Raw genomic sequence first — 27,066 nt, 5'->3', positions numbered from 1 at the left:
GGTTTTTTGACTCATGTTAGTGAAGTTTTGTAAACAGATGCCATTCAAAGTCTACAGTTCCATGTAAGTCTACTTCAAGTTGAAGGCTAGACAGTGGCCTCAGTTAACCCCATGTTGAAGGCTAGACAGTGGCCTCAGTCTACTCCATGTTGAAGGCTAGACAGTGGTCTCTAACTTTTATTTTATTAGTATATGACAGCTTGGGTGGATGCCTGTTTCTCCCACATTTTTGCTTCACTAATGCATAATTCCAAGGGAAATCATGATTCACGTTTCCCAACATCAAATAATTTTAAACTGTGGCATTAACAAATATATCTCATTAAATTAGAATCTACCATATCTCTTGATTTCATGTAATGTTTTTCTTTTAGAACTACATGTGTTATTTATTTTCTTTTAGAACTACACGTGTTATTTATTTTCTTTTAGAACTGCATATGTTATATATTTTCCTTTATAACTACATGTGTTATTTATTTTCTTTTAGAACTACATGTGTTATTTATTTTCTTTTAGAACTACATGTGTTATTTATTTTCTATTTTGCTTTCCTATAATTATTACTGAAATTTATCTCTGAAAAATTTAATGACTAAATATCACAGCAATATAAATTATGGTATACCTGTTTTCTGTGGATGAGAAGTAATGGATCCATTGATTTGGTGCAGCATGAGCATCAGCTGGAATATAAAGTAGGTTAATGGACTTTCAGACAAGAAAGTAACATGTTAGTGCTAGAATGGCTACATGTTTCCCTCAAAAACTCTGTGAGAGCTTACTAAAAGGAGGCAGATATATGGTCCCCAAGAAACAAGATGAAGAGGAGTTTGATAACCTCTGTGAGAGCTTACCAAAAGGAGGCAGATATATGTTCTCCAAGAAACAAGATGAGAAGGAGTCTGATAACCTCTGTAAGAACTTACCAACATGAGGCAGATACATGGTCTCCAAGAATCAAGATGAGAAGGAGTTTGATTACCTCTGCAAGAACTTACCAACAGGAGGCAGATACATGGTCTCCAAGAAACAAGATGAGAAGGAGTTTGATAACCTCTGTAAGAACTTACCAACAGGAGGCAGGTACATGGTCTCGGAGAAACAGGTGAGGAGGAGTTTGATTATCTCTGTACGGTTATGATCATGGGTATGGTTGTGTGTTGGTGAGTGTGCAAACCCTACACCAGCCTCCCATATATATTCACAACTATCAATGGAACCCATATCTTCTGGATTGTCCTATAAATATAAACATATGTATGACATACCTTGCATTCTAACATATTTTTGCCAATTGATAAATTGTAAATTATTGGTTCCAAAATGTACAGATAATTTACATGCGAGTCTACAGATGGAGTAATGAAGTCCTAATTACCATTCTGTGTAAGAATCTAGCAATGGGTGGCACATCATTTTTCTCAATTTGGTCTTTTTTGCCTCAAATATATGCAATAAATCTAAAAAACAACCCAAAAACTATTTAAATTTATCCTGAAGTATTTTTAACATAATTATTTTTTACTTTCTTATATAAGAAAAAAAGCAGGAAAATGTACCTGCCATTCTTCCATAGCATCTTAAAAAGGCAAACTTTACAAACAGTTTGAAGGTTATTTCTGGAAGTTAAGAGGTATAGATATTTGGATAAAGAAATAACATCTCTGCATTTTTTCTTCATGTGCCACACCTTGTACATTTTTTTCCTGACTCTTAGTCAGAGAAGCACTTAAAATTGTTTCCTGTACAGAGAAGTCAGTTCAATCAAACCTGTTTACACTACTTGATGATGACAATCCGTATTTTTCACCCTATTCTATGGAAATGATTCGTAAATCCTGAACTTTCTGAAATTTTAAGAAAGGTACTACGGAGATATTCACAATCTGTAGAGCGTAATTTGCAGCAGGGTTTTAGCTAGGGCTTTAGTCACTTTTGCGTAAAGCACAAACAACTTATTAGGGGCAGCAGATTTTTGTAAATAGTCAATAGTATCATAAACTACATGCTTAATATATTTATTTTTATTTTAAGTTTACATATACAGACACAACAATAAATATAATAAATGTTACAATAAAATAACTGTTATTTTCTATAAGAAAAATGTGTGTTACATAATAAAATAAAATAATTACTGTTAGAAAAATAGTTTTTTTTACATCATGACAAAGCTTTGATGCATTAAGTCTAGAAATAGTTACTATTTGACAAAAGCTACTATTATGGTATGAGAAAATCCCCCTGTCCTTTCCCAAACACCACACCTCAAAAGCCCTCTTCAACCTAAAACTCCTCAAATCAGAAGGATGGAGACAGATCTTTAGAAGAGAATAGACTGATGAAACCTTGAGTCTGTTCCTACGATACATGTAGGTCTTGATCAGATTGTACCTACTAAATCCCCTCTCACAGTCACCAGATGATAAAGCTGAAACTAGACAGTTAGAAAGGAGCTTGGCCACATTGGCAAGGTCATTTTGAACTCTGTAAACGGTTGCTCCGTGATGTCTTACTGCTGGGTAGTAATTTTTTAGTAACCTTTGACTCCAGATCATGAGTTGTATTGAAGAAGTCCATAATCATTGTGATTTCGTTTCAAGAAGAAAGAGAATCGTGAAATAAATATTTATCGTTGATTAATCCTTCCTAATTGTCCGGCATTGCGTTTAAATTAATTGAAATCCAGTTGATGACCAGTCATGCATGGGAGACACTGTTTTTATAGTGTGTATATTTAAATTTCTAGAAATAGATAGCTATATATGTGCGAGGTTCGTGAAGGGTTTGTTTTTATATGGGAGTAAATATCGGTCAGCATCCATTAAAGATCAAAATCGTTTAACACAACTAATCCTAAAATTAATTATATATATATTTTAAATGTATGTAAAATCGGAAATGTCTCGAGTCATCTCGAAGCTTTTTTCAGCGGTCGAAAATGAGTGAGAATCCCGCGATTATCTTTTGTGCTCCTAATGATCAAAAGATTGATCAATTAATTGTTGTTATTTTGAAGGATTATTAACGATGTACATATAAGGCTTGCCAGGTTAACAACAATACAATGTATTTCACACCTGGTTGACCCGGTAATTACCAAGCACCACCGCGAGGTCATAAACTTGTCAAAGCTTTAGGCCAGGTAAAATTATGTAACTTTCGAATGACACGTTTTAACAACTTTTATATTTAAGGTGACGAAATAGTTGAAAATTTATCTGAAATACTTTTTAAATGGAATTTTTGTATACACTTTTCAAATTTTAAGTGACGAAAACCATCTAAAATATTTTCGTCATCTATGAGTTCCTTCGTAAATGGCGAAAATGATGAATGCTAGATAAATCACTGTTTGCAGTCAAAATTCATGGAAATTAGGAAAATCCGTATAAGTAAACACCTCTGTTTTATACCTAATAAATATCATTTTAGTAGTGGAAACTTCATTATCTAGTAGTGTTTCCTTTCAGCAGAGTTCATGAAAGCATTTAATTTTTCAATTGAAATTTAATACACTGTAAGAAATTTGAAGGATTTGTGATTTGACCTAACCAAGAAACCACCACAAATGAAAATTGTCGACTACAGTTCTTTTACAGTATATTTCAACAGCTGCCATTGGGAGGTAAGCAATAATAGTAATCATAAGCTAATACACATGTATTATCTGACCCTGTTGGTAATAAAATAAAAACTGGTTCAATATTTGGAGGGTGGGGCAAAATATATAGTACGACACAGCATATGGCTGATAAGTTAAACTAGCAGAGATGATTTTACGAGGTCAACAAACAAAGCAGAAATTGGCAAAATTAGAAGTAAATATACAGTAAAAAAGAAGGGTAATGGTAAAATACGGATTTAAAATAGGGGAATTTGCTTAAAAAACATAAGAAAATCATCCCTGAACTAGATAAAAACATCACATCTTAGGTTTATACATGTACCTACCGGACCAGACTTTCTGTTTGACTGAACTGTAAACTCTGGACAGAACAGCAAATCCTGTAATTTATTTATACTTAGTTATGAAAGAAATTATCTAATGGATATTCATCTGATTTGATATTTTTTTCTTGGCAACTTCAATGTTCTTTAAATATAATTTCCATAAGTTCTTTAAATATAATTTCCATAACTTAATTGTGACGTAAAGTTACAAAACAAGATATAGTACTGCACTATGCCAAAAGTCAGTCCCATTTTTATAATTCCCCACAGAATCTATGTAAAATTACATTTAAAAAAAAAATATTGTGAAGCTGTGATCGCATCAATATTGATGAAATTTCTCAAGATATTAAACAAAAGTTTATAACTATATTCAGGTTGAAGATTTGAAAAACAATAAATTAAACTCAATAGAAAACAAGAGGCTCCCAGGAGCATGAATCACTCACCTGGTTAAATTTTTGCCTTTCAAGGGCAATAACTCTAACAAGAAGTTGTCTGACAATTTTGACTCAATGAAGACTTTGGTAGGAGTTATCATGAGAATCATTTCATCAATCGGAAGTTTCATTCAATCTATTATAGTTTTCAAGACATTGACTGAAAACTGCAAAAAATGGGTTTTTTGGCCTTTCAAGGGCAATAACTCTTAAATGGAGTCAACTTTGATCCCTGGAAACTTTTGTAGGCTTTATAATAAGAATCATTTCAACTAACGAAAGTTTCATTCTATCTATCATAGTTTTCAAGATATAGGCTGAAAACTGTAAACAAAAATGTCATTTTTCACCTCTCAAGGGCAATAACCCTTACATGGAGTCATCTGACAACTTTGATCCCTAAAGACTTTTGTAGGCCTTATAATAAGGATATTTCAGCAATTGAAAGATATTGGCCAAACCTAACAGTTTTGGAGATATATGCAACATGGGTCAACAGATTTTCACCAAAATTTGACCACAGATAGATCTCGTCATGCTGAATACTTTTACCCATCTGAATTTTGGCTAAACCTAATGCTTTTGGAGATAAATGCAAAAATCTGCTGTCTGACCCCTATGTTCTATTTTTAGTAACAACGGCCATGTTTTTTAACTGATCAAAAATCCAAACTGTCATTTTGGGCAGGATACTCTAAGGAACAACCATTATAAGTTTCATGCAAATCTATTCAGTAGTTTCAGAGGAGAAGATGTTTGAAAAATTGTTAACGACGATGACGACGGACGCCAAGTGATGGCAATAGCTCACATGGTCTATGGCCAGGTGAGCTAAAAATTAAATAAAAAATTTATTTGCTTTTATAGTTGAATTGGGACTCAATAATTTGTCTTTTTATTTAATCATTGATATTTGAGAACTTGCCAATAAAAACTTAAATCCCTAATAATGGTTTATTTTCTAGAAATTTCTCTTTCATAAGAAGATAAGTTCTTTAAAATCATTTGTGAAATGGCTTCACTATTGCCTTAAAAAAAATGTATAGATTCTATGCGGGAAATTTAAAATAACTCACTTATGGCGCAGTGCTATATTATAAAAAGTTGTTTGCTTTTTTTATGTATGAAAAATGTTCATTGTGAAATTTTCAAAAGTTAATGACAGATATGTTTCATAAATTATATGCATTATTTTAGGTTCCTACAACACAACTTCCCTCTATTACTTTACGTCCAGTTTTATAATTTTTTTTTATAAAAAAAATAGACTTTGAAAAACTAGTTGTTTCACTGGTACTAACAGCTTCTGATGTTCACATGGCATGTATATAAAAATACAGCAAGTGTCTTCAGACAACAACGCCGCCATCACCAACCGCAGCGCCATACCAATACACGACAGCAAATTTTTCGTACTTCCATATGGATTCAATTTCACAGATCATATTTGATATGATGTCTAGTACTTCAAACATATAATGTTTTTCATTCATAATAATCAGTTCCACGTAACTCTAAAATATATAATTTGTTTGTCAAAGGCTGGGCTTATAAACACTTAGCTATATAAAGGATAATACTTACTGACAGTGCATTCAGAAGAGACTGTGCCAGAGGTGGACTTTCAGTCTGTAACAAGAAGTAAAATATTTCAAATGTTTCAGGTCCAACATGAAAATATGTGAATAAAATCTTATGGTAAACAGGTTTTCTATTAGACTTTATAATTGAAAGCCATGTTGGAAAATTTCATGCATTTTTAAATGTATATAAGAGCATGGCCATTCCATTTGTTTTAACACACATGAAAACATGTCATACTTTTATCTCTGTATCAACATTAAGGTTGTTGAATGTTAAAAACTATTTGTAATTTATTGTTACATGTACATGTATCTAAAATTACATTTTTGTGGAACCTTTATTTGATTTAAGTTACTTTCAAGTACAAACTTAACCCATGATGCCAAACACAAATACAAACTTAACCCATGATGCCAAATACAAATACAAACTTAACCCATGATGCCAAACACAAATACAAACTTAACCCATGATGCCAAATACAAGTACAAACTTAACCCATGATGCCAAATACAAATTTAACCCATGATGCCAAATACAAGTACAAACTTAACCCATGATGCCAAATACAAGTACAAACTTAACCCATGATGCCAAATACAAGTACAAACTTAACCCATGATGCCAAATACAAATACAAACTTAACCCATGATGCCAAATACAAATAAAAACTTAACCCATGATGCCAAATATAAGTACAAACTTAACCCATGATGCCAAATACAAGTACTAACTTAACCCATGATGCCAAATTCAAGTACTAACTTAATCCATGATGCCAAATACAAGTACAAACTTAACCCATGATGCCAAATACCAGTACAAACTTAACCCATGATGCCAAATACAAATACAAACTTAACCCATGATGCCAAATACAAGTACAAACTTAACCCATGATGCCAAATACAAGTACAAACTTAACCCATGATGCCAAATACAAATACAAACTTAACCCATGATGCCAAATATAAGTACAAACTTAACCCATGATGCCAAATACAAATACAAACTTAACCCATGATGCCAAATACAAGTACAAACTTAACCCATGATGCCAAATACAAATACAAACTTAACCCATGATGCCAAATACAAGTACAAACTTAACCCATGATGCCAAATACAAGTACAAACTTAACCCATGATGCCAAATACAAGTACAAACTTAACCCATGATGCCAAATACAAATACAAACTTAACCCATGATGCCAAATACAAATAAAAACTTAACCCATGATGCCAAATATAAGTACAAACTTAACCCATGATGCCAAATACAAGTACTAACTTAACCCATGATGCCAAATTCAAGTACTAACTTAATCCATGATGCCAAATACAAGTACAAACTTAACCCATGATGCCAAATACCAGTACAAACTTAACCCATGATGCCAAATACAAATACAAACTTAACCCATGATGCCAAATACAAGTACAAACTTAACCCATGATGCCAAATACAAGTACAAACTTAACCCATGATGCCAAATACAAATACAAACTTAACCCATGATGCCAAATATAAGTACAAACTTAACCCATGATGCCAAATACAAATACAAACTTAACCCATGATGCCAAATACAAGTACAAACTTAACCCATGATGCCAAATACAAATACAAACTTAACCCATGATGCCAAATACAAATACAAACTTAACCAATGATGCCAAATATAAGTACAAACTTAACCCATGATGCCAAATACAAGTACTAACTTAACCCATGATGCCAAATACAAGTACTAACTTAATCCATGATGCCAAATACAAGTACAAACTTAACCCATGATGCCAAATACCAGTACAAACTTAACCCATGATGCCAAATACAAATACAAACTTAACCCATGATGCCAAATACAAGTACAAACTTAACCCATGATGCCAAATACAAGTACAAACTCAACCCATGATGCCAAATACCAGTACAAACTTAACCCATGATGCCAAATACAAATACAAACTTAACCCATGATGCCAAATACAAATACAAACTTAACCCATGATGCCAAATACAAGTACAAACTTAACCCATGATGCCAAATACAAATACAAACTTAACCCATGATGCCAAATACCAGTACAAACTTAACCCATGATGCCAAATACAAATACAAACTTAACCCATGATGCCAAATACAAGTACAAACTTAACCCATGATGCCAAATACAAATACAAACTTAACCCATGATGCCAAATACAAATACAAACTTAACCCATGATGCCAAATACCAGTACAAACTTAACCCATGATGCCAAATACAAATACAAACTTAACCCATGATGCCAAATACAAATACAAACTTAACCCATGATGCCAAATACAAGTACAAACTTAACCCATGATGCCAAATACAAATACAAACTTAATCCATGATGCCAAATACAAACTTAACCCATGATGCCAAATACAAATACAAACTTAACCCATGATGCCAAATACAAGTACTAACTTAATCCATGATGCCAAATACAAGTACAAAGAAATGCTAAAAGGTCTATATGTAATTTACTGATGGGTTAAACAATATCCATGAAACTTTAAGGGAAAGGGAAACTTAAAAAAAAATTGCTTATCATCCTACTTCCCATGAAAACATCAGATCACAAAGGACAAATATATTGCAGATATTTCTAAAATTGACCGTAATTATGTTTTTACCTCAGAATCTTCCGACTGTCCTGGAAGAGTAGACCAGAAAAACCCTCTCCAGTCAGGATCCTCAAATATATAAGGTAGTACTCTGGTCAACAACCTCACACAATTTAACACTAAAATGATAAACATTGAATTATAGTAACAACATTTAGTACTCCCAAATTAATGAGACTACGAAATAACATTGCAGCAAATTTAGTTGACATATTTATGATAATTGCAACTGAAGTATAGGTACTTGAATGAATTTTCAGTCTAACTTAAACATCTGTAGCTACCAATCCTTATTGCTTATTTCTGGATTTTTTCATTTGGCATCTTTATTCTTCAATCAATTTTAAACATTTCCATCCTGATAATTTCTGTTTTGACCTCCAAAACTCACGGCATATATATAAAGATCCTAAATTAGATAGATTGTCTGAGTTCTACACTGGGCATTATGATTATATTACATACATACTGAGTATATACAGATGATATAATATGTACCTATCTGTTGCTCTTTCTGTGAGGGACAACCACTCTCTGCTGCTGCTACAAGTTTCTCCACTGCTTTGTAACATAGTGTGGCTAAATTTGAAGGTGATTCTTCTCTTAATGCTCGTATTTCTGCCGCCGGTATTAAAGTAAATACATCTTGAACACAGGTGACACTATCTGACCAGAATTGTTCCCAAAATGACTCATCGCTTGCTTCTATGGGCTGTAAAAAACCAAATTGATACAATTTAAGTAAATAATGAGCTGTTGCCTTGTGGTACAATGGTTACAGTGTTATAATCAGTCACTTGCTTAATGTAGCAATGAATAGATGCTTTTTGATGATATATTGGTCTTTCTCTGAAAATTCTTTTGACCTTTTCTCTTACAAATTAAAACCTTCCTAAAACAGGACAGCTATTACTACAGTTTATCGACTAACATTCGAATATTGGCCTAAATATGATCAAAACTGTCAATACAATACAAAATACAAAAGTATGCCAATCAGGAAAATAGCCGTCCAATACAGATTTAGAACTGCTTTTAATCAAACAGGAAAGCCATTACTACACTTTTTTTTCTCCTTCCTAAAGATGCAGTTAAAAACAAATTATCTCTTGTGCCAGTGGCACCAATATTTCTTGCACAAAACTTACATCAAAATGTCCACTTCTCAGAATGTTCCATAGTTCATTTTTTGATATGTTTATATTATTTTTATTCCTCACAAAATATTTCCACAATGAAATGTAAAACAAATCCGCCATGAATCAACAACATTTATTTACTTAAGTCATACAATGAACAATGTGATCTGTATGGTCAGATATATCAAACCATGGTAAGAATATACATGTATTGTGAATTGAATGGCTATGAATGATACAGTAACACTTTCATTAATACACATATTATCCTTTCACATTGTGAATTTTGTTTGTATAAAGAATCTAATCAAATAAAATCCACTAATTCTTTAAAAGTTGACAAGGTAAATATATTTAAAAATCAGTTATAATCCCTTCAATGGCTTGTTACAGGTAAGACTATTACTATTCAGCATGGCTGCATGTTTAATATCCATTGGACATCTGTGTACAATGTTTCATTAAACATATCATTATGTCAACAATACATATCAACTATCAATATATTAAACCTAAAAATGTGACAATACTTTACAAACAAAATTGCTCTTTGTACAAAAATCAATTCATTTCAATTTTAAATATTTTTAGAAAAGTTGGTTTTACATGTAGGTTATCAAACATTTCCAAGCAAAAAGTCTAATAAAAATAATTGTGAATAAGAACAAGATAACCTGTTATGCAACACTCTTTACATATCATTCTATACGAACTTGTGCTTAAAAGATATGAAGTTATTACAAAATTGTATAATGTGAAGCTTGACTTAAATCTACTTGTATTTTATAAATGGAATTTCAAATAAATATAAATTAGTATTTTTGGAATTAGATGTACACATGGTAATTTTGTATTGAAAAGTTATTCTAGTGCTCAATTTAATGTGTACTATCAATACACATTTAATAAAAACTTTGCTTTAACTGATTCAAATGCATTCGTACCAATCTAAAGTTTGAAGCTCAGTAAAGGGGAAACAATTTAGACAATCTTTTAATACTTATTCTAAAAAGAATAAGTTATTTTGCCTCTTGGCCTTATATCTTCACACTATCTTAAGTATATGAACATGATTAAGAAACACATCAAGGTATTTTGTGTCACTAAAAATGTAGTGAATGTATTGCATAATTTTTTAAATGTTCCCTTTAAATATGTTTTGAGTGTGAAGAAAAATAATCCCAATATAACATCCTAGCCTTTGCTTTTTTAAATTTAATGAAAGCTTTTTCATCATTTGAACCTATAAACTGTAAAATAATATCATTGTATCATTCTGATGTCACTTTACACTTACAACTTATATGAAATTGACCACAATGGTAAATAAAGACTATTTTTTTTCATTCTTTAAAAGGAATGCAAAAAAAAAAAGTCTGGAATATCTTATGAGTTTTAGAATGTTTTTTAAGTGTAGCAGAAAGACATAAAATACCTTACAGAAGTAGAAGGTACATGTACATGTATTGTAGAACAGTACTGCAGATAGATAATGAACAAATACTTGGTAGTAATGATATTTAATCTAAGAACATATATATTTTACAGAGAGACTTGTAGCAAGTCTAACAAGTCACCTAAGTTTCACAAAAAACTGCTGCAAAGGTGAAAATGTAAAATCACCCCATTTTCATATGAATAAAGTCCCATAAATCAATCAAAGTGCTGTTAGCACTGGGGTTTTTGATTCTTGCGAAAATTGCAGCATGAAATAAACTAGACAACAAATTTATTTCTGAAGTAAAAATTGTAAATGATAATTAAACAGTATCTAACTTCACACACATTTACAAATTTTGTTCTGTTTCACCTTTTCCCCAATTTTCTAAACCTATCCAAAACCTAATTTGCAATCACATTCAAATGTATTTTAACAGAGTATTATCCTACACTGTAATTATAATACTCAAACAAAACTAATTTCAGCTTTAGAAAATCATCTGTGATCAACATATTCTGATTTAAAAAAAATAGACACTTTTATTAATTTGAATTTTCCCACCAATTTTTCTTGGTTAAAATCACCACTCTTCACTTCCTGTTTATTAATCATAAAATACTGATGATAGGATGGAGATTTGGACTCATAATAGAATTAAATAGAACATGCATAGCACATTTAATGCTTCCTGGCACATTACTGCAAGAACTTCATTCCTTAAATAAACATCTAAAAAGGAGTCCCTCAAATCTTCAGTTCATTTGAGTACTAAATCTTAATTTTATTTGCAGAAATAATAGAATATCATTGAGATGAATAATTGCTTGAAACATATTGACAGGTTATAAAAGATGTATAGAATGATAAAAAATGAATTACATTTAGATTATATTTTTGAGTAGTGTTCAGAAACAGTAGGAAACCAGCGACATAAGGTATTTTGATAAATCAAAAACCAACCAAAAATATGAAAAATAAGAAATTTATAAAAATCGAAAGAGAACTCACATTGACAGAAAAAAAAAACAATTCACCAAAGTTTAACAAAAATTGGTGGTAACATTTTTGAGTTATTGTACAAAGAGTGAGTGATTGATGGACACCACTATACCATTATACCTCCTAACTAGACAGACGTGCGTATAAAAATTGAATTTATGTATCTTTCTCCACTCTTCTGCTGGCTGTTCAAAAACCTACTAGTAACCCGATTTAGAAAAAATATAGCTTTGTTGTATTACCTTAATCGAGGCAAGGAAAAGCATTTATAATCTTCTTGAAATTTATGACAGTCAGTTGCATCTAAAATGATTTGCATTAGTTAATGTCATGGGTAATATGTAAAAAATTCCCACCTTCCATGGAGAACTGTCATTGTAATGGAATATTTATAAATTATGAAACTTAACCCTTGTTGTGCTGAGCCTGGATATATCCAGTCTTGGCCCTGTTTCCACCTTATTGGTTCTGGTGGTGTGAATCTTAGTTTCGGAAAAGACAATTTGTTTCCATCTGCAAGCAGCTTGACTGTGCTTTAAAATGAGGCTATCTTATATTGAGTGTTAAAAAATAATGTTGAGCTGAAAAACGAAGTCATGAATTTCTGCTGCCCAAAAAAGAGAGATTTTTTTAGAAGTAGGCCTTATTTCTTGGCCCTCCTCCACAACAGAATTAATCTATAGTGCTTTATTTAGCCTGGAATCTAAATAAGAATGATTTCTCTTATCACCATTACTATGTTGACCTCTTGCATTAACTATCTCCAGTTTGAGGCCAAACTGAGGCCAAAAATTAGAAAAAAATCTGAATTTTTGAACATGAGTGATCTGTCAGGGGACTCCTGACCTCTCACTTGTGAATGTAATGAACCCAATTTGGCTTCAGTGGCCTTCACAGGGTACAGACTGTGGAATTAATGTGCTTTTGGATCTAGTTTGTTCATGTTGAACCCCACATCTAGCAAACAATGGTCAAAAATGGGAAGTGGATTTCGGTATTTTCACAAACTTTAAATCAAAACTAAAATCTAATCATCGCCGTTAAACGATATTTGAGCAAAACATTGCCCTGTTTGAAAGTCAGAACGCGTGGGGTTTCTGCTTCATAGATTTAGAAATGATTTTGACACGTATGAAAGAAATCTTACGACTGTTGGCATTTTTACCTGCGTCTTTGTTGTGAGCTGTATGACAGCCTTTCTGAAGTTTAGTTTAGTGTCTGTATTACCCATTTCACTATAGTATTACAGGCTATCGTTCCAGCATATTGTTTTAGTACTAATTTCTGTCAGAAAATCGATTTGATTATCATTTTGGAAAGAAAACACAATATAGGGGAGACAACGTTTGTTCAGCATTTCCGTTTCAAGAAATAAAAGCGCTGAAAGTACTAATGGTAAATATAGAAATGAGGCAAGAAAATATAGGTGGGTAGAACTTGTGATAATTAAAATTTCATGCAATTAACTGTTTAGGTTGGGGATGGGGCTTAAACCAGCGCATTGCTCATTCTTGGATCAGGTGCAAGACAAGTCGGTCCACGGACAGCTCGGACCAAGACATCTCAGACCATAACAAGAGGTTCCAAGGAGCCTGAATTGCTCACCTGGTGAAGTTTTTGCTCTTCAAGGGCAATAATTCTAACAAGGACAATTTTGACTTAGGTCTCACTAACCACTTCTAACGTTTCCATTACTTTACATGTTAAAAAAGTAATTTTCAAAGTCTCACTGTGAATTCCCAGGACAAATGACATCTTAAAGTTGCATACCGTTGCGAAGCTTGGAAAATATGGCTTCCAAAATCATTATGCTAATGGTACAATGATAGTAGAAATTCTTCACAAAATTTACTTGAATAAATAATACTGAAAATCCACATTTTTACCTGTTCTGCTAACTGACAGCATGGAGGCAAATTACTCACACATGTAAACAATATTCATACACTTTTGTAGTTAATTACATATATGATTTTAAAGTACACATTCTCAGCTTCATTTTGACTACTTTTAATCATAATACACACAAATAATGCACTAACAATGCATATGTCTATGTTCAGTGTGTTTTTGGTACTACATAGGGGGGTGGCCATTTGACCTGGAAGTGGTTAGTGAGACCTTAAAGACTTTGGTAGGACTTATCATAAAGTTCATTTCATCAATTGGATCATAAAATAACCAAAATAATATATACAAAGTAACAAAAGTAAATGAGCAACTCAGATTCCACTAAAAACTGGGAGCAAGGACCAGGTGCACTGGTAGAGTAAGCGTCTTCTGCTTTTCTAGAAATACCTGCAGAGTTGTCTATAAAAAGTCAAGTACAGGGTATTTTGATATTTTGCTGACTTGTGCCCTTGGAGTCTTAAAATTCAAGCTTTTAGTTTTCCATACTTTCTTCATCATGCTTGCAGATATGCATTTGATATTAAGTACATTGCTTTACCATGACAAGTTACATATCAAAATCTCTCAAATCGATCCTGTGCTTTAATTTTTTTCCAGAGTTATTGCCCTTGGACTTAGAAAATTAATGCAAAAAACTCCGTTTTCTGCACATTTTTTTAATCATGCTTTCAGATATATATATATATATATCATATTTGGTTTATTGGTTTACCATGACAAGTTACAGTTTGAGCTTTGTTCTGGTCTGTTGATTTTTTTATGAGTAATAGTCCTTGGGTTTTGAAACTTAATGCAGACTCAGTTACTGCAATTTTCTCATTTATGCATGGTCTTAATCCGTTCTCTTAAAAAAAAAAATGAAAAGCTCTCAGAATGCTTGTTTAAATTATTCATTGTAATTTTACCATACAAATTTGCATGTCAAAGATTTTTTTAAAATAATTTTAACTTATTATTTTTACATATTTTTACACCATTAACACAACTGATTCTGACTGAGTCAGGTAAAAAAGCTCCAGAAGCTCTGAAACCTATTTAACTAGATTTTTGTTCTTTATTTTTTTACCTAAAGATTTCAACTGGTCAATATTGTAACTCATCAAAAAAAAGATGTTTTTCTAATAAAATTGAGGAGACCATGATTAGAATAGTGAACAGGGAAGCAACAAAGATTACACAAAAAAAACCTCCACAGCAAACACTAAATAAGCATAACAATACACATACAGGATAAATAAGCCATTTTGATGTGCAATTTTTCCAGAAGTGCACTAAAATTTATGTAGGACTATTTTGGGTGTATGTTCACAAAAGCTCATTGGTTGAGTTAGTGTTGTGTAACCTTCTGGCAAAGTTGCAGTAAAAACTCAGTGTTAACAAGAATAATCATGAAAAATCATCTTAGTACTTAAAAATTGCCAAAATTATTTGTTAGCATATCCCTACAAGGCTTTTATGCAGTCACTCCCCTGACATAACAAGAAACAATCTGATTTGTATTTTTATTTTAAATGATTTTTACAGAAGCAAAAAGACTTGCCAGCTTTGCTGCATATATTTATTTTGTTTATGAAATACAGTAAGGCATATAAATACACATATACATTACTATAAATAATGCAGTATTCTAAAGAATAAATCAGAAAAAGAATTACAAAGAGCAAGAAAAGGATACACAACTGATTATATTGTGTACTTTATACATGTACTCATCTTGACATGTACTTTTTAATATACAATTATATATATTCTAATAAGTACATATCAAGGCGTGTTGACGTACTCAATTTCATGAAGATGTAACCCTGTATTCATAGAAAAAAAGTTTTACTACCATAGGTATGGAGATGGTGTTCAACACTTTTATGTCCCAAATTAAAAAAAATACATGACTGTGAATGTACAAAAATTTAGTAAATGAGACAAAGAATAAATTAGTATTTTGTTAAATGATAATGTTTATTTTTAGAAGTATATTATCTTCCTTTTTTCCACCCCTCCAAGACAAATATTTCACTTGGATTATTTAAAGTGTCAAATGTTCTTCACTACAAAAGTAAAAAAGAATGGTTTTCTTAACAAATGTACTTTTAAGCAAAGTTCATACTTTTTGGTTTAAAAAGAATATTGTTCTGCCATTTCCACTTCAACCAATTTTTATCTTACAGAGACACACTTAAAAGGATTTCAAAAAGGAATCACAAAGATATACAATGTCAAAAAAATACATAGTAATCAGGGCCAATTTAGGTGGAGCCTGGCTCTACTTCATAGTACTGAGGACCAATTTAGGTGGAGCCTGCCTCTACTTCATAGTACTCGGGGCCAATTTAGGTGGAGCCTGGCTCTACTTCATAGTACTCAGGGCCAATTTAGGTGGAGCCTGGCTCTACTTCTTGAATAAAATATCACAATGATTATGATGCATGGATGAAAACTTCAAACTGAAAAAGATTATAAAAGGAGAATGGATATGGTGAATATGTCAAAGAGACAACCACTCCGCCAGGATGAAAAATGTCAGCTCAAGGCCAACAATCGGTCTTCATAAATGTTTCAAATACTAACTAGTGGTATAGTCCTTTTTCTATACCCATATACCGGATGTTTTTTTTTTTAAATCTATTATTAAAGTAAAAAAAAAACTAAGGATGTAAAATGTGGGAAGTATTTTTAATAAATACTGTAAATAAGAGAGCGCAAAAAGAGAATTTAAAATATATAGTTAGTTTAATGAATAAATCAATGTCTCAATAGCAATTAAATTACCATTCAGACTCATCATCATCTCGGTAAATATAAAAAAAAATTATCTTCATAGAAGCATTTACAACTAATATAACTATTTATAACTAAACATACTTTGACTAGTAAATGAATATTAATGATTGATCTCCTTGATTATATAAGCATAGGATTCTCTGTACAAAACCAGTTAATTTATCAAAAGAAATCTTCATGCTTACAACCCAAAGGACTTTGATATTTAACCTATTCCTTTTGTCTAAAGACCATGCCATCCTTCTTATGAAAAAAAAGGTATGGACTTTAAATACAATAGATCACAATAAAATTGACAACGGTACCATCCAAGGACTCAGGACTCACTGGCTCTGTAAGCTAATGCTCTACCAACTGAGCTAAAGATGTTCTTTGCTAGCAAAGCTTATGAAACAAGGTATTTATATAAATACTGTACATTGGGATATTTTGATGGTTTTCTCCCACAGTAGAGGTGTTTTATTTTGGTGTGTTTAATTTTTGTGGTTGCAAAACATTTTCATTGACACTTCTAGCAGTCACCACTTTGGAGTGTTTTGATTTTGGCATTTTTAAGACAGGTGCCAAATACACCAAAATTAAAATATTTCCATAACTTCCCAATTTACTTCATTGAGAAAAAGCCATTATATCATCATAAAAATATCAAATAAATACAAAATGCATGCTGAATTTTGAACAGAAGTGTAAATTTTTTATAAATTAGATCTTTTAACTACCATACAACTTATATTTATTAATTTTCAGCCATTAACAAGGTAACAAACAATCAAGGCAAACAATAAAATCTGATACCATAACATTTTATAAATGAATACTATTTCTTTCATGTTACATCAATATCTTTAAAATAACCAGATAAAAAAAAAAACATCACATTTATTTCTGTATCAATGTACAAAAAAATTGACTAACTGCACCAAACAGGCCAATTTTCATAAATGGAATATCAATATTATAAACTAAGTATTTCCCAGTAATTTATTTCATGTATTTTTGTGAAAATGATAATAACCGAAAAAAAAATAGTTTCAAACACCTGCTTCCCTTTTTGGTTTTTAACACCAATACAGTTGGTATTCAAGACAAAACACCCGCAAAATTTTACATGGTTAAAACTGTGAAACGTGACAATGACTGGTTTACAAAATATTAAAAAATGTATTCTTTAACAACAGATCGACATATCACTTAATTAATTGCAAATCAGAAAATATGGTAAAATAATGAACTTGTAGGATAATATTGCACATCCCTTATGCTAAAAATAAGTTGCTGAAAGAATTAAAACAGTATTAAGTGGTTGGTTATCTTATTTGCTGAGTCATGCTGACATTCTTTGGGCACGACAGATCAGAATTACAACCTCTCTTATGTAGTAGAGGAAGGAACCTGCATACATAAAGAGTAATTGATAATATAAATGTATAAATCAATTAGCAACTTTATTTAGCATTATATCAAGGTTAGTGGCTTGATAAGTTCTATTTTTTGTAGTATGAAATTTCTAAGTAAAAATATTTTAAATTACTGAAAATATCAAATATTGTTAAAATTGAAGATATATTTTAGAACTCCAAAGCATTTGTCTTTTGTGATACACAATGAATGGGTTAACGATATGCTAAAAATCATGTTCCTTAAAACATTCCAGTTTTCAAGTTTACAGCATACATATTCCCTTTGACTTTACACAATGTTCAATTTAATGTCCACGGAGATTAGTCCCCTATTACCCATTCTCTAACAATAAAATATCTGTTTACAAATGAAACTATAACCACGCTATAAATGCCAAACCTATCTGACAATTAAATATGGCACCTAACATTGGAATGAATAAAATCATTTAACAAAAATCAATTTAATTAAGCATTTTCATGATCTGGGACATATATAAACAGCCAGCTGTTCTTGAGCTCTTAATTCTTTGGATCATCACCAAAATTTAGTCTGATTTGTTCAAAGAAGAGGAAAGTAAACACTGTATGAGGTCCGAGTCTGACAAAGGCCGGCATAAAGCCCTGAAATATAAACAATCATATTTTAAAAAATACTAATTGAGTTATTTTAAAATCTGAAGTCTAGAAATATTGAAAAAAAAATAACAGACAAAAACTCTCCTAACCCTAATGTAAGTGACATAAATGAAAATGGAATGTTTTATTTTAGATGTGAGTTAAAAACAAGGGGCTCCCAGGAGCCTGAATCCCTCACCTGGCTAAATATTTGCCTTTCAAGGGCAATAACTCTAACAAGGAGTTGTCTGACAATTTGACTCTGAGGGATTTGGTAATACTTATCATAAGGATCACTTCATCAATGGAAAGTTAAATTTTATCTATCATAGGTTTGAAAATATTGACTGAAAACTACTAAAAACATAATTTTTCAACTTTTGAGGGCAATACCTCTAACAAGGAGTCATCTGACAATTTGATCTCTGCACACTTGTGTAGGCCTTATCATAGGTATCATTTCACCAATTAAAAGTTCCTATCTAACATAGTTTTCAAGATATTGGCTGAAAACTGTAAAAACATCATTTTTCACCTTTCAAAGGCAATAACTCTAACAAGAAGTCATCTGACATTTGTCATTTGGCCAAATGCAGAATTTTGTAAGCCTTATAATGAGGATCATTTCAGCAATTAAAAGAATTCGGCTAAACCTATCGATATTGGTGATACATGTATATGCGAAAAACTTTTGTCTGACCCCTTTGTTCTATTTTTAAAAACAACCACGTTTTACGATGGATCAAAAACCCAAACATCAGATCTATGCAGAACACACGAAGGAACATTCATACTGATATAGTGATCTAGTAGTTTAAGAGGAGAAGATTTTTTTTAAAGAAAAACATTAAAAATAGGGAAAAAATGTCGAAAAAGGGCAATAACTCCAACATGGCTAAGGTCTCACTAACCACTTCCAGGTCAAATGGCCACCCCTATGTAGTACCAAAAACACACTGAACCTAGACCTAAGCATTGTAAGACCATTATTTGTGTGTATTCTGATTAAAAGTAGTCAAAATAAAGCTGAGAATGTGTACTTTAAAACCATATATGTAATTTACTACAAAAGTGTATGAATATAGTTTACACGTGTCAGTAATTTGCCTCCATGCTGTCAATTAGCAGAAAAGGTAAAAATGTGGCTTTTCAGTATTATTTATTAAAGTAAATTTTGTGAAGAATTTCTGCAATCATCGTACCATTAGCATAATGATTTTGAAAGCCTTATTTTCCCAGCTTTGCAATGGTATGCAACTTTAAAATGTCATTTGTCCTGGGAATTCGCAGTGAAACTTTGAAAATTACATCTTTAACATGTAAAGTAATGGAAACATTAGAAGTGGTTAGTGAAACCTAAATGAATTAAAACAAAAATTTGATTAACAATTGATCTTATCGTGCTGAACACTTTTACCTTATGTCAGAATTTGGCCAAACCTAATGCTTTTGGAGATATATGCGAAAAAATTCTCTCTGACCCCTATGTTCTATTTTTAGTAATGGCTGCTATGTTTTTCGATGGATCAAAAATCCCCACATCAGCTTTATGCAAATCACACTAAGAAACATTCATACCAATTTCGTTTCTGATAGGTCTAGTAGTTATAAGTTTGTCTATCAAGGGCAATAAATTTAACAAGGAGTTGTCCAACAATTTTGACCTAAGAAGACTTTAGTAAGACTTATCACAAGGATCATTTCAGCAAATGAAAGTTTCTTTCTATCTATTTTTGTATTCAAGATATTGGCTGAAAACTAAAAAAAAAAAAAAAAAAAAAAAAACACGTCATTTTTCATTTTTCAAAGGCAATAACTCTTACATGGAGTCGTCTGACAACTTTGCTCGTGAAGACTTTTGAAGGCATTATAATAAGGATCATTTCAGTAACTGAAAGAGTTTGGCTAAACGTAACGGTTTTGGAGATACATGCGAAAAACTAATGTCTGACCCTTATGTTCTATTTTTAGTAACGGTGGCCATGTTTTTTGACGGATCAAAAATCCCAAGTTTAGTTCTATGCAGGATATCCCAAAAAATATTCTACCAAGTTTGGTTCCAATTGGTCAAGTAGTGTCAGAGGAGAAGATTTTTGAAAGAAATAACATTAAAAATAGAAAAAAACTAGAAGCCCTGTTTATCACAGGAGCCCCTGCCTCATTTGTTAGTAGTGATATTTTTTTTTTTTTCAAATGTGTCTGTAAGACACTAATGATGCCTCCACTCATTAGATTTACCAAATTAGGAACATGTTTATTTCTGTATGAAGACATGGTTTGCAGATTCAGAAATCCTTCCAAGACTTGTGATACTCATGGTCTGTTGGTTCAACTCAATCCTTCCAAGACTTGCTATGACAAACTGTTCCAGTGCCGTAACTCAAAAAATTTGGGGATCAATTTGGGGATCAGAAATTCCTAAATATATGCATATCAACATATTGTATCCTGGTCACATAGCTTCATGAAATTCTGTTTGGTAGTGTCAGACTAGTTGCGATGAGAAAAAGAGGACCGATGGACGGACTGTTGCATAAAAAATATTTATACCCCCCATAACAAATCCCTAACTGTGTTGCTTGGGATATATTTCTGACAAAAATTACCAAGTCTAACTATCACCCAGTTCCATAATATCTCATAAAAATCAAGATCCTATGACCTTGCACACCATCATTAGGTGTAGGAACATCATGCTTAACACTTTTACCAAGCCAGAATTTGGCTTAACCTAACAATTTTTGGGAAATCATCAGTGTGAAAAATGTTGTCCTATTGATATTTAAGCATTATACTAAAAGTACTGTAACTAGACATTGCCCTTAATGGGACTTGTACCTCATCCCAATGCAGCCTGTTGAACCCTGTACATTTGAGGACCAATGTGGATATAAGAATCATATTGGACACAATTTTTATTGTGAATAGACTAAGCACTTTCGACACACAATTTGCAGCCTAAAATGCCTAAGTTCCAATTGTAATCAATTCTATAATTTTTGTCCAAATAAAAATTTGTTACAATAAACACACCCCATATGGAATTCAATACCCCATTAAGTTTCATAACAAACTTCAAATTTGAGGAGGAGTTGCAGACAACGCATCATACAAAATTTTGCTTAAAAATGACTAAATTCAACAGCCAACATTTCTCTAATTTTTGTCCTTATGTCCAAACATAAAATCTTGACAGTATGCACACATTACATCCCACAAAATTTCATAGCAATGCTGCAAGCTGATAAGAAAATAGGACAAACAGGGTGAAACCTATATAATGTTTAATAAGTTCAAACCAAAGCTTATTATTTTTAGATATTGACATCAAATTTATTGTGATACACTTTTTCACCAGTATCTAAAATTCTAAAAACAAAAGTACCTTGAAAAATCCTTGAGGTCCTGCTGATGCAATGTCTTTGGCACAGGCCCATATACTCTAAAACAGAGAAATAGAAATGTAAAGGCCATTTGTTCACTAATGTAGCCATTATAAAGAGCTGAAGCAAAAAGTGTAATAGTTGTAATAGTAATAAAATCCAAGGAATTGAAGGTGTTTGAAAAAAGTTTAAATCATGCAAGTTTCACTTCATATAATTTATGTTTTAGAAACTGTAGGTAGAGTAAGGAAGCACTGAAATCTTTGCCTTTAATATCTTTACTCTAGATTTCCCTATATAAGTCTAATTTTGCTTCATGATATAATCTATATTCGAAGTAAAGACCAAGAAGTATAAGGGATTGACTGCTTTGGTTTCTTGCTACAAGTCTTACAATAAAAAATGGCAAATATAAAACTGTTGTTAAATATTTTTAGCTTATAGTTGTAAAACTAATTCATACATATGGCTGGTAAAAACAACACAGGCTAAATATGTTTTCTACATACAGGATATGGATTATTCATCATCCTAGTTTTCATAACATCTAATGGCATGGTGAGCATAGTGGCTAGACATCCCTACAAAACAGAAAATACTCATAAATGAACTGTCACTTTAACATTATAAGTAATGGGAATTTTTTATTCAAGCAGCCATATGACCCTGATTTTTATGATAAACCTGATCAGTTACTGTCACTTTTTTTCTATAGTCAAAGATACTCAGTCAATTTCAATTTTGTTGTGCTCTCTCTCAGTTTATATAATACGTCTTTTGTTTAAATCACTATATAAGCCAATTGTGTCCATGAAAAAATCTCAAATGAAAATTACACTAACAACTAAAGAAAAATTCAAACCCATTTTTACAAAAAATATGTTTTTTGAGATGAATCTAATCTTTTTTCATTTGTTTTAGTTCTTTATGTTGTATGTACATCATTTTATGGTCTGATTTTTTCTGCTATATGTATATACCGGTAGATGTCACAATTTTGTTTTTTGGCAATAGTTTCTTGCCTGTATATGTCACATGCCTCTCTTATTCCACATTGACAAGTTTATACTAATTGAAATAGAAAAACATAAATTACTATCAGTCAACCCCATCTTTATCTGTCTCCCTTTTCTAAGACTTACAGCCATTGTACTGCATATCAAGTGTGTTACTGTATTGTCTTTAAATATTCCAGTCTTCATTAGAGTTTGTTTGATTTGGTCATACCCAGCAAGCTGTAAAACATGTTATAAATTAAATATAATTCACTATTTAATTGGTGCCAATTATTGCAACTTTTGAACATTCTTAATATTTCTGTTTGATGATAATGATTTTAAGGCCAAGTCTTTTCAAATAAGTTAATGATAATCTAAAAATTATTCCATAGGTCCAATATAGTATTTTGCTCAAGATCACATCAAAAAGTATTACCTGATCTCATAAATTTTCAATTCTGTGTGTTATATCTCTAGCATGTATATCACTAGCATATTTCTCAATTTGTCACAATAGTTACCTCCCTTTGTCTAAGCCTTGCTCTATAAACTCACCTGACCAACAGTAACAAGCACAGCTCTTGAGCTTGCCATGGAAGCACCATTAAACATTCTAGCTAAACCGCCTTCTTTGTATACTTGAATTAGTCCATCTACAGCATGCTTATAGCTAAAATAATTGCAAATATTGATACAATAAAAGCATCCCAAAGGAAATTGAAAGTCATGAATATAAAGAAGGACATATTTCTATTGGCAATTACCAACAATTTTCAAAAATGGGCTGCTATGCATAACATTTCACTAACATTGTCATGAATGGGAAATCAATATTAGTACAGTTCATATTACTTGATGTGCAGTGCTTTGCAACACTTTTTGATGACATCAGAGATCCAAATACAGTGATACCTATTTAAATCAAACCCATTTTGGACTTTAAAATTGGTTTGATTTAGACAGGTGTAGGGTTTACAAAGGTTAAAAATACATTTAAACAGATACAAAGAGACATTAAAAAGGTTTTAATACTAATTACATATTCTTTTCATTAGCATAGCAGTTTTGATTTTTTTATATATGAATTCATAATTCTACAAATGTCAATATGTATTTATGGTATTAAACATTTCTCCATCCAGGGCCACAAATTTATTATTTGTGACACGGAAGAAATATCATTATCAGAAATTAGTCAATGTACAACCAGTTCAGTCTGTTGTTCTATGGAACTACCTGTTAAATGGATTTATCTGACAAACCAAATTACTCAAAACTGCTGATCTGGAAATATGCTAATAAAATTTCTAGAAAAAAATCATTTTCTAGCTACAGAAATAATCATTTGCTAGCTACAGACCTGGAATTTTTTGCCATGGTATCAGGAAACAGACATTTACATGTTTTGGCCTTACAATATGTTTGACTTATTTACAACAATTACAATGTTTGCTTTAGATTTGACAGATTACTACATTGTACCTACTTCCTTCTTTGTTCCTTTGGTAACTTAACATCATTCTGCATCCTGAAATAAAATATCTTACTGTTTATTCTCATATAGTCTTACACATCAATCATAAAAGCTGTTCAAGTAACCCCAATATTATTGAAAGTCTCATCATTTTTAATCATGAGACAAATAAGAGCTTATCACAGTGTTTCATGTTAAACACTGAAGGCTGTTGCCACCAATTGTTATTATTGTCATGCTCCTTATCTCATTGGCATTTGTAGCAAACAACATATTGCCACAGCTAAATGCATATTCAATTAAGCAAAATTTAATTACCATCAGTATTCGTCTTACCTCACATTGACTAAATCAGGAGGAGTCCCTACAAATCCACCTGTGGCACCAGCAAATCCTGCTAAACCAACCTTCTGGTACAATGGCATCACACTTCCATCAGTTGTGAAGGATTTCTTTACAGTTTCATAAATGGCAAAACGTGTCATTGAATAGGTTAACTGGAAAAAAATTTTTTGTGTTGATTTTGTTTTTGTAGGGAACTGGGTGAAGAAGCAACTGATAGCATCATATCATTATAGTAGACATTTGATACCCTGTAAGTTACCTCATTGACATTTGTAGAACTATTTTTTGTATAATACCATCAACATCTTAAAAATTATTCTTAACAAAAGATTATCTATTGATAAATTATATGAATCAATTAAGTGGACAACACAACCATTCTACTGGTTCATTTTTAAGGATTTCTGTGACAACCATAGAATACCCACAGGTAACCTCCCTCTGGATTTCTAGTGAAATTAGAGGAAGCAGGCATTGGTTCACCTTTTCTTCATAATGAATTATATATACATTTCATTGTACATTAAGCATTTGATATAGAGCCCACAGTTGAATTAATGCCCCTTACATTATATGTACTTTACCTGTCGTGTTATAGATGCTGATAAACCATTATAAAATCCCATGATACCATCACTCTTGTAAAGCCTTACTATTAGTGATGTAACTTTAACTTTTGTTTGCTGTGTTTGCAGATGCACCTTGAATTAAATAGAACAAGAGATTCTTTCAGAATTTAAGGTAATTGTCAGTTTCTTTTCAGTTGTCAATAATAATTTTCATGTCAATAACTAAACTATTTGGCAAAGAAAAAAAGCCCTGTATTTTTGCTTACATGTTCTAAAACATCAGGTGCAGTTTTAAAAAAAAAATTGATTGGTTTGTTTTGAAGACACATTCAGGCTTTCATATTAGTTGTCAAAAAATTGCCCAAAAAACTTTTGGGTAGGCATAAAAAATTAGGGTTGGAATCACAGGTAATTTTTTAGGCCTTTCTATTAAATTTCTACAGCTTCAATAAAAAGTTACACTAATTTATTAAGCCATTATTGGGTTCTTTGTTGTGTGTGTCTGTTTTCCATGTCTGGTCTTTGTCCCTGGATTACATTCTTTTGATTACCACTATAACCTTGGTTCCCTTGATTACTATTTCAACTAAACTTACACTTAAAACCAGAGCTGTCACTTCACAAAAGGGTCCTGGTCATTTCAAATTTTGTCACATTATAAATAATTAGATAGGCAGCCAACAATTTCATGAATGGGGACTACTCATCCCTTGTGTTTTACACTGACTAGTTTCCATTTACTGTTACCTAGAAAAAAACCATCATGTTTTTTTTTTTTTCAGCTGAGAACTCAATATTAAATTTTAAGTATTTGCTTACAGTTTTTCATACAAATTTGTCTTGAATTTTCTTACTTATGTGAGAACTTGTACAAAATTGATTTAATTTTATTCGTGGTCACAGACCCCAGAATCATACCTTCATCAAATCCAGGGGATGTGTACAACAAGCTGCCATTGCACTTGCAACACCACCAAAATACCATCTCCCAACTCTTTTAGTTTTATCAACTGCTGCCATGATCACACTAAAGTCACAGCTACCCCGATAAAGTTGCACACAAGTATGATATTGAATATCTGATCACGTTCAAGGGTTTATGCCTCTCTGCTACCTTTAGCCTGCTTAAATCGTATATTTTTCTGTACTAGTATGTGTTTTACATTCTGAATAATTAGTTCTAAACAATGACACCAACAAAATACTTGTGAAAAAGCTAAAAGAGCAAAATCTGGGCCTAGCAGACAACCTCTAATTATCTCCCTTCGGGCACCTGTCCTTGAGAACAGTTAAAAATAAGCACGCAACAAGTATGATTGCTATTTTACAAAGTTATGAATTATATAAAAATCTTTTATATTT

General features: G+C 31.8%; 2 protein-coding genes across 4 annotated transcripts in view; both read right to left on the bottom strand.

The window, feature by feature from the left end:
- The window catches only part of LOC148618872 (protein HID1-like), a 31,715-nt gene extending 18,129 nt beyond the window's left edge, over positions 1 to 13,586 (bottom strand). Inside the window, exons 1-7 of one of the 3 annotated variants that reach the window (XM_088578183.1) lie at positions 13,391 to 13,586; positions 9,145 to 9,358; positions 8,656 to 8,765; positions 5,982 to 6,026; positions 3,958 to 4,011; positions 1,074 to 1,242; positions 629 to 686 (exon numbers count right to left, since the gene is read on the bottom strand). In XM_088578183.1, coding sequence (XP_088434309.1) covers positions 629 to 686; positions 1,074 to 1,242; positions 3,958 to 4,011; positions 5,982 to 6,026; positions 8,656 to 8,765; positions 9,145 to 9,358; positions 13,391 to 13,456 — 716 coding nt within the window. In that variant the 5' untranslated portion in view covers positions 13,457 to 13,586. Of the gene's footprint in view, positions 1 to 628; positions 687 to 1,073; positions 1,243 to 3,957; positions 4,012 to 5,981; positions 6,027 to 8,655; positions 8,766 to 9,144; positions 9,359 to 9,794; positions 9,981 to 13,390 lie in introns of those variants that run through there. The other 2 variants (XM_088578182.1, XM_088578181.1) reach the window with 2 other exon arrangements.
- A 2,040-nt stretch (positions 13,587 to 15,626) lies between these two features.
- On the bottom strand, positions 15,627 to 26,985 carry LOC148618871 (mitochondrial dicarboxylate carrier-like). The gene is made up of 9 exons (XM_088578180.1): positions 26,623 to 26,985; positions 25,720 to 25,836; positions 25,127 to 25,287; positions 24,803 to 24,844; positions 23,872 to 23,986; positions 23,461 to 23,553; positions 22,828 to 22,899; positions 22,321 to 22,377; positions 15,627 to 18,941 (listed from the first exon to the last, which is right to left on the bottom strand). Exons 1-9 carry the CDS (start codon positions 26,722 to 26,724, stop codon positions 18,840 to 18,842), a joined length of 861 nt encoding a protein of 286 aa, XP_088434306.1. The 5' UTR covers positions 26,725 to 26,985; the 3' UTR covers positions 15,627 to 18,839.
- Between the last annotated feature and the right edge of the window lie 81 nt (positions 26,986 to 27,066).

The sequence above is a fragment of the Perna viridis genome, chromosome 4 (genome assembly GCF_037379345.1).
Source record: "Perna viridis isolate PV_CMFRI_1.1 ecotype Kerala chromosome 4, ASM3737934v1, whole genome shotgun sequence".
Lineage (NCBI taxonomy): Eukaryota > Metazoa > Mollusca > Bivalvia > Mytilida > Mytilidae > Perna > Perna viridis.
The sequence above is the reverse complement of the archived record's forward strand: the minus strand, read 5'-3'. Positions and strand labels throughout refer to the sequence as shown.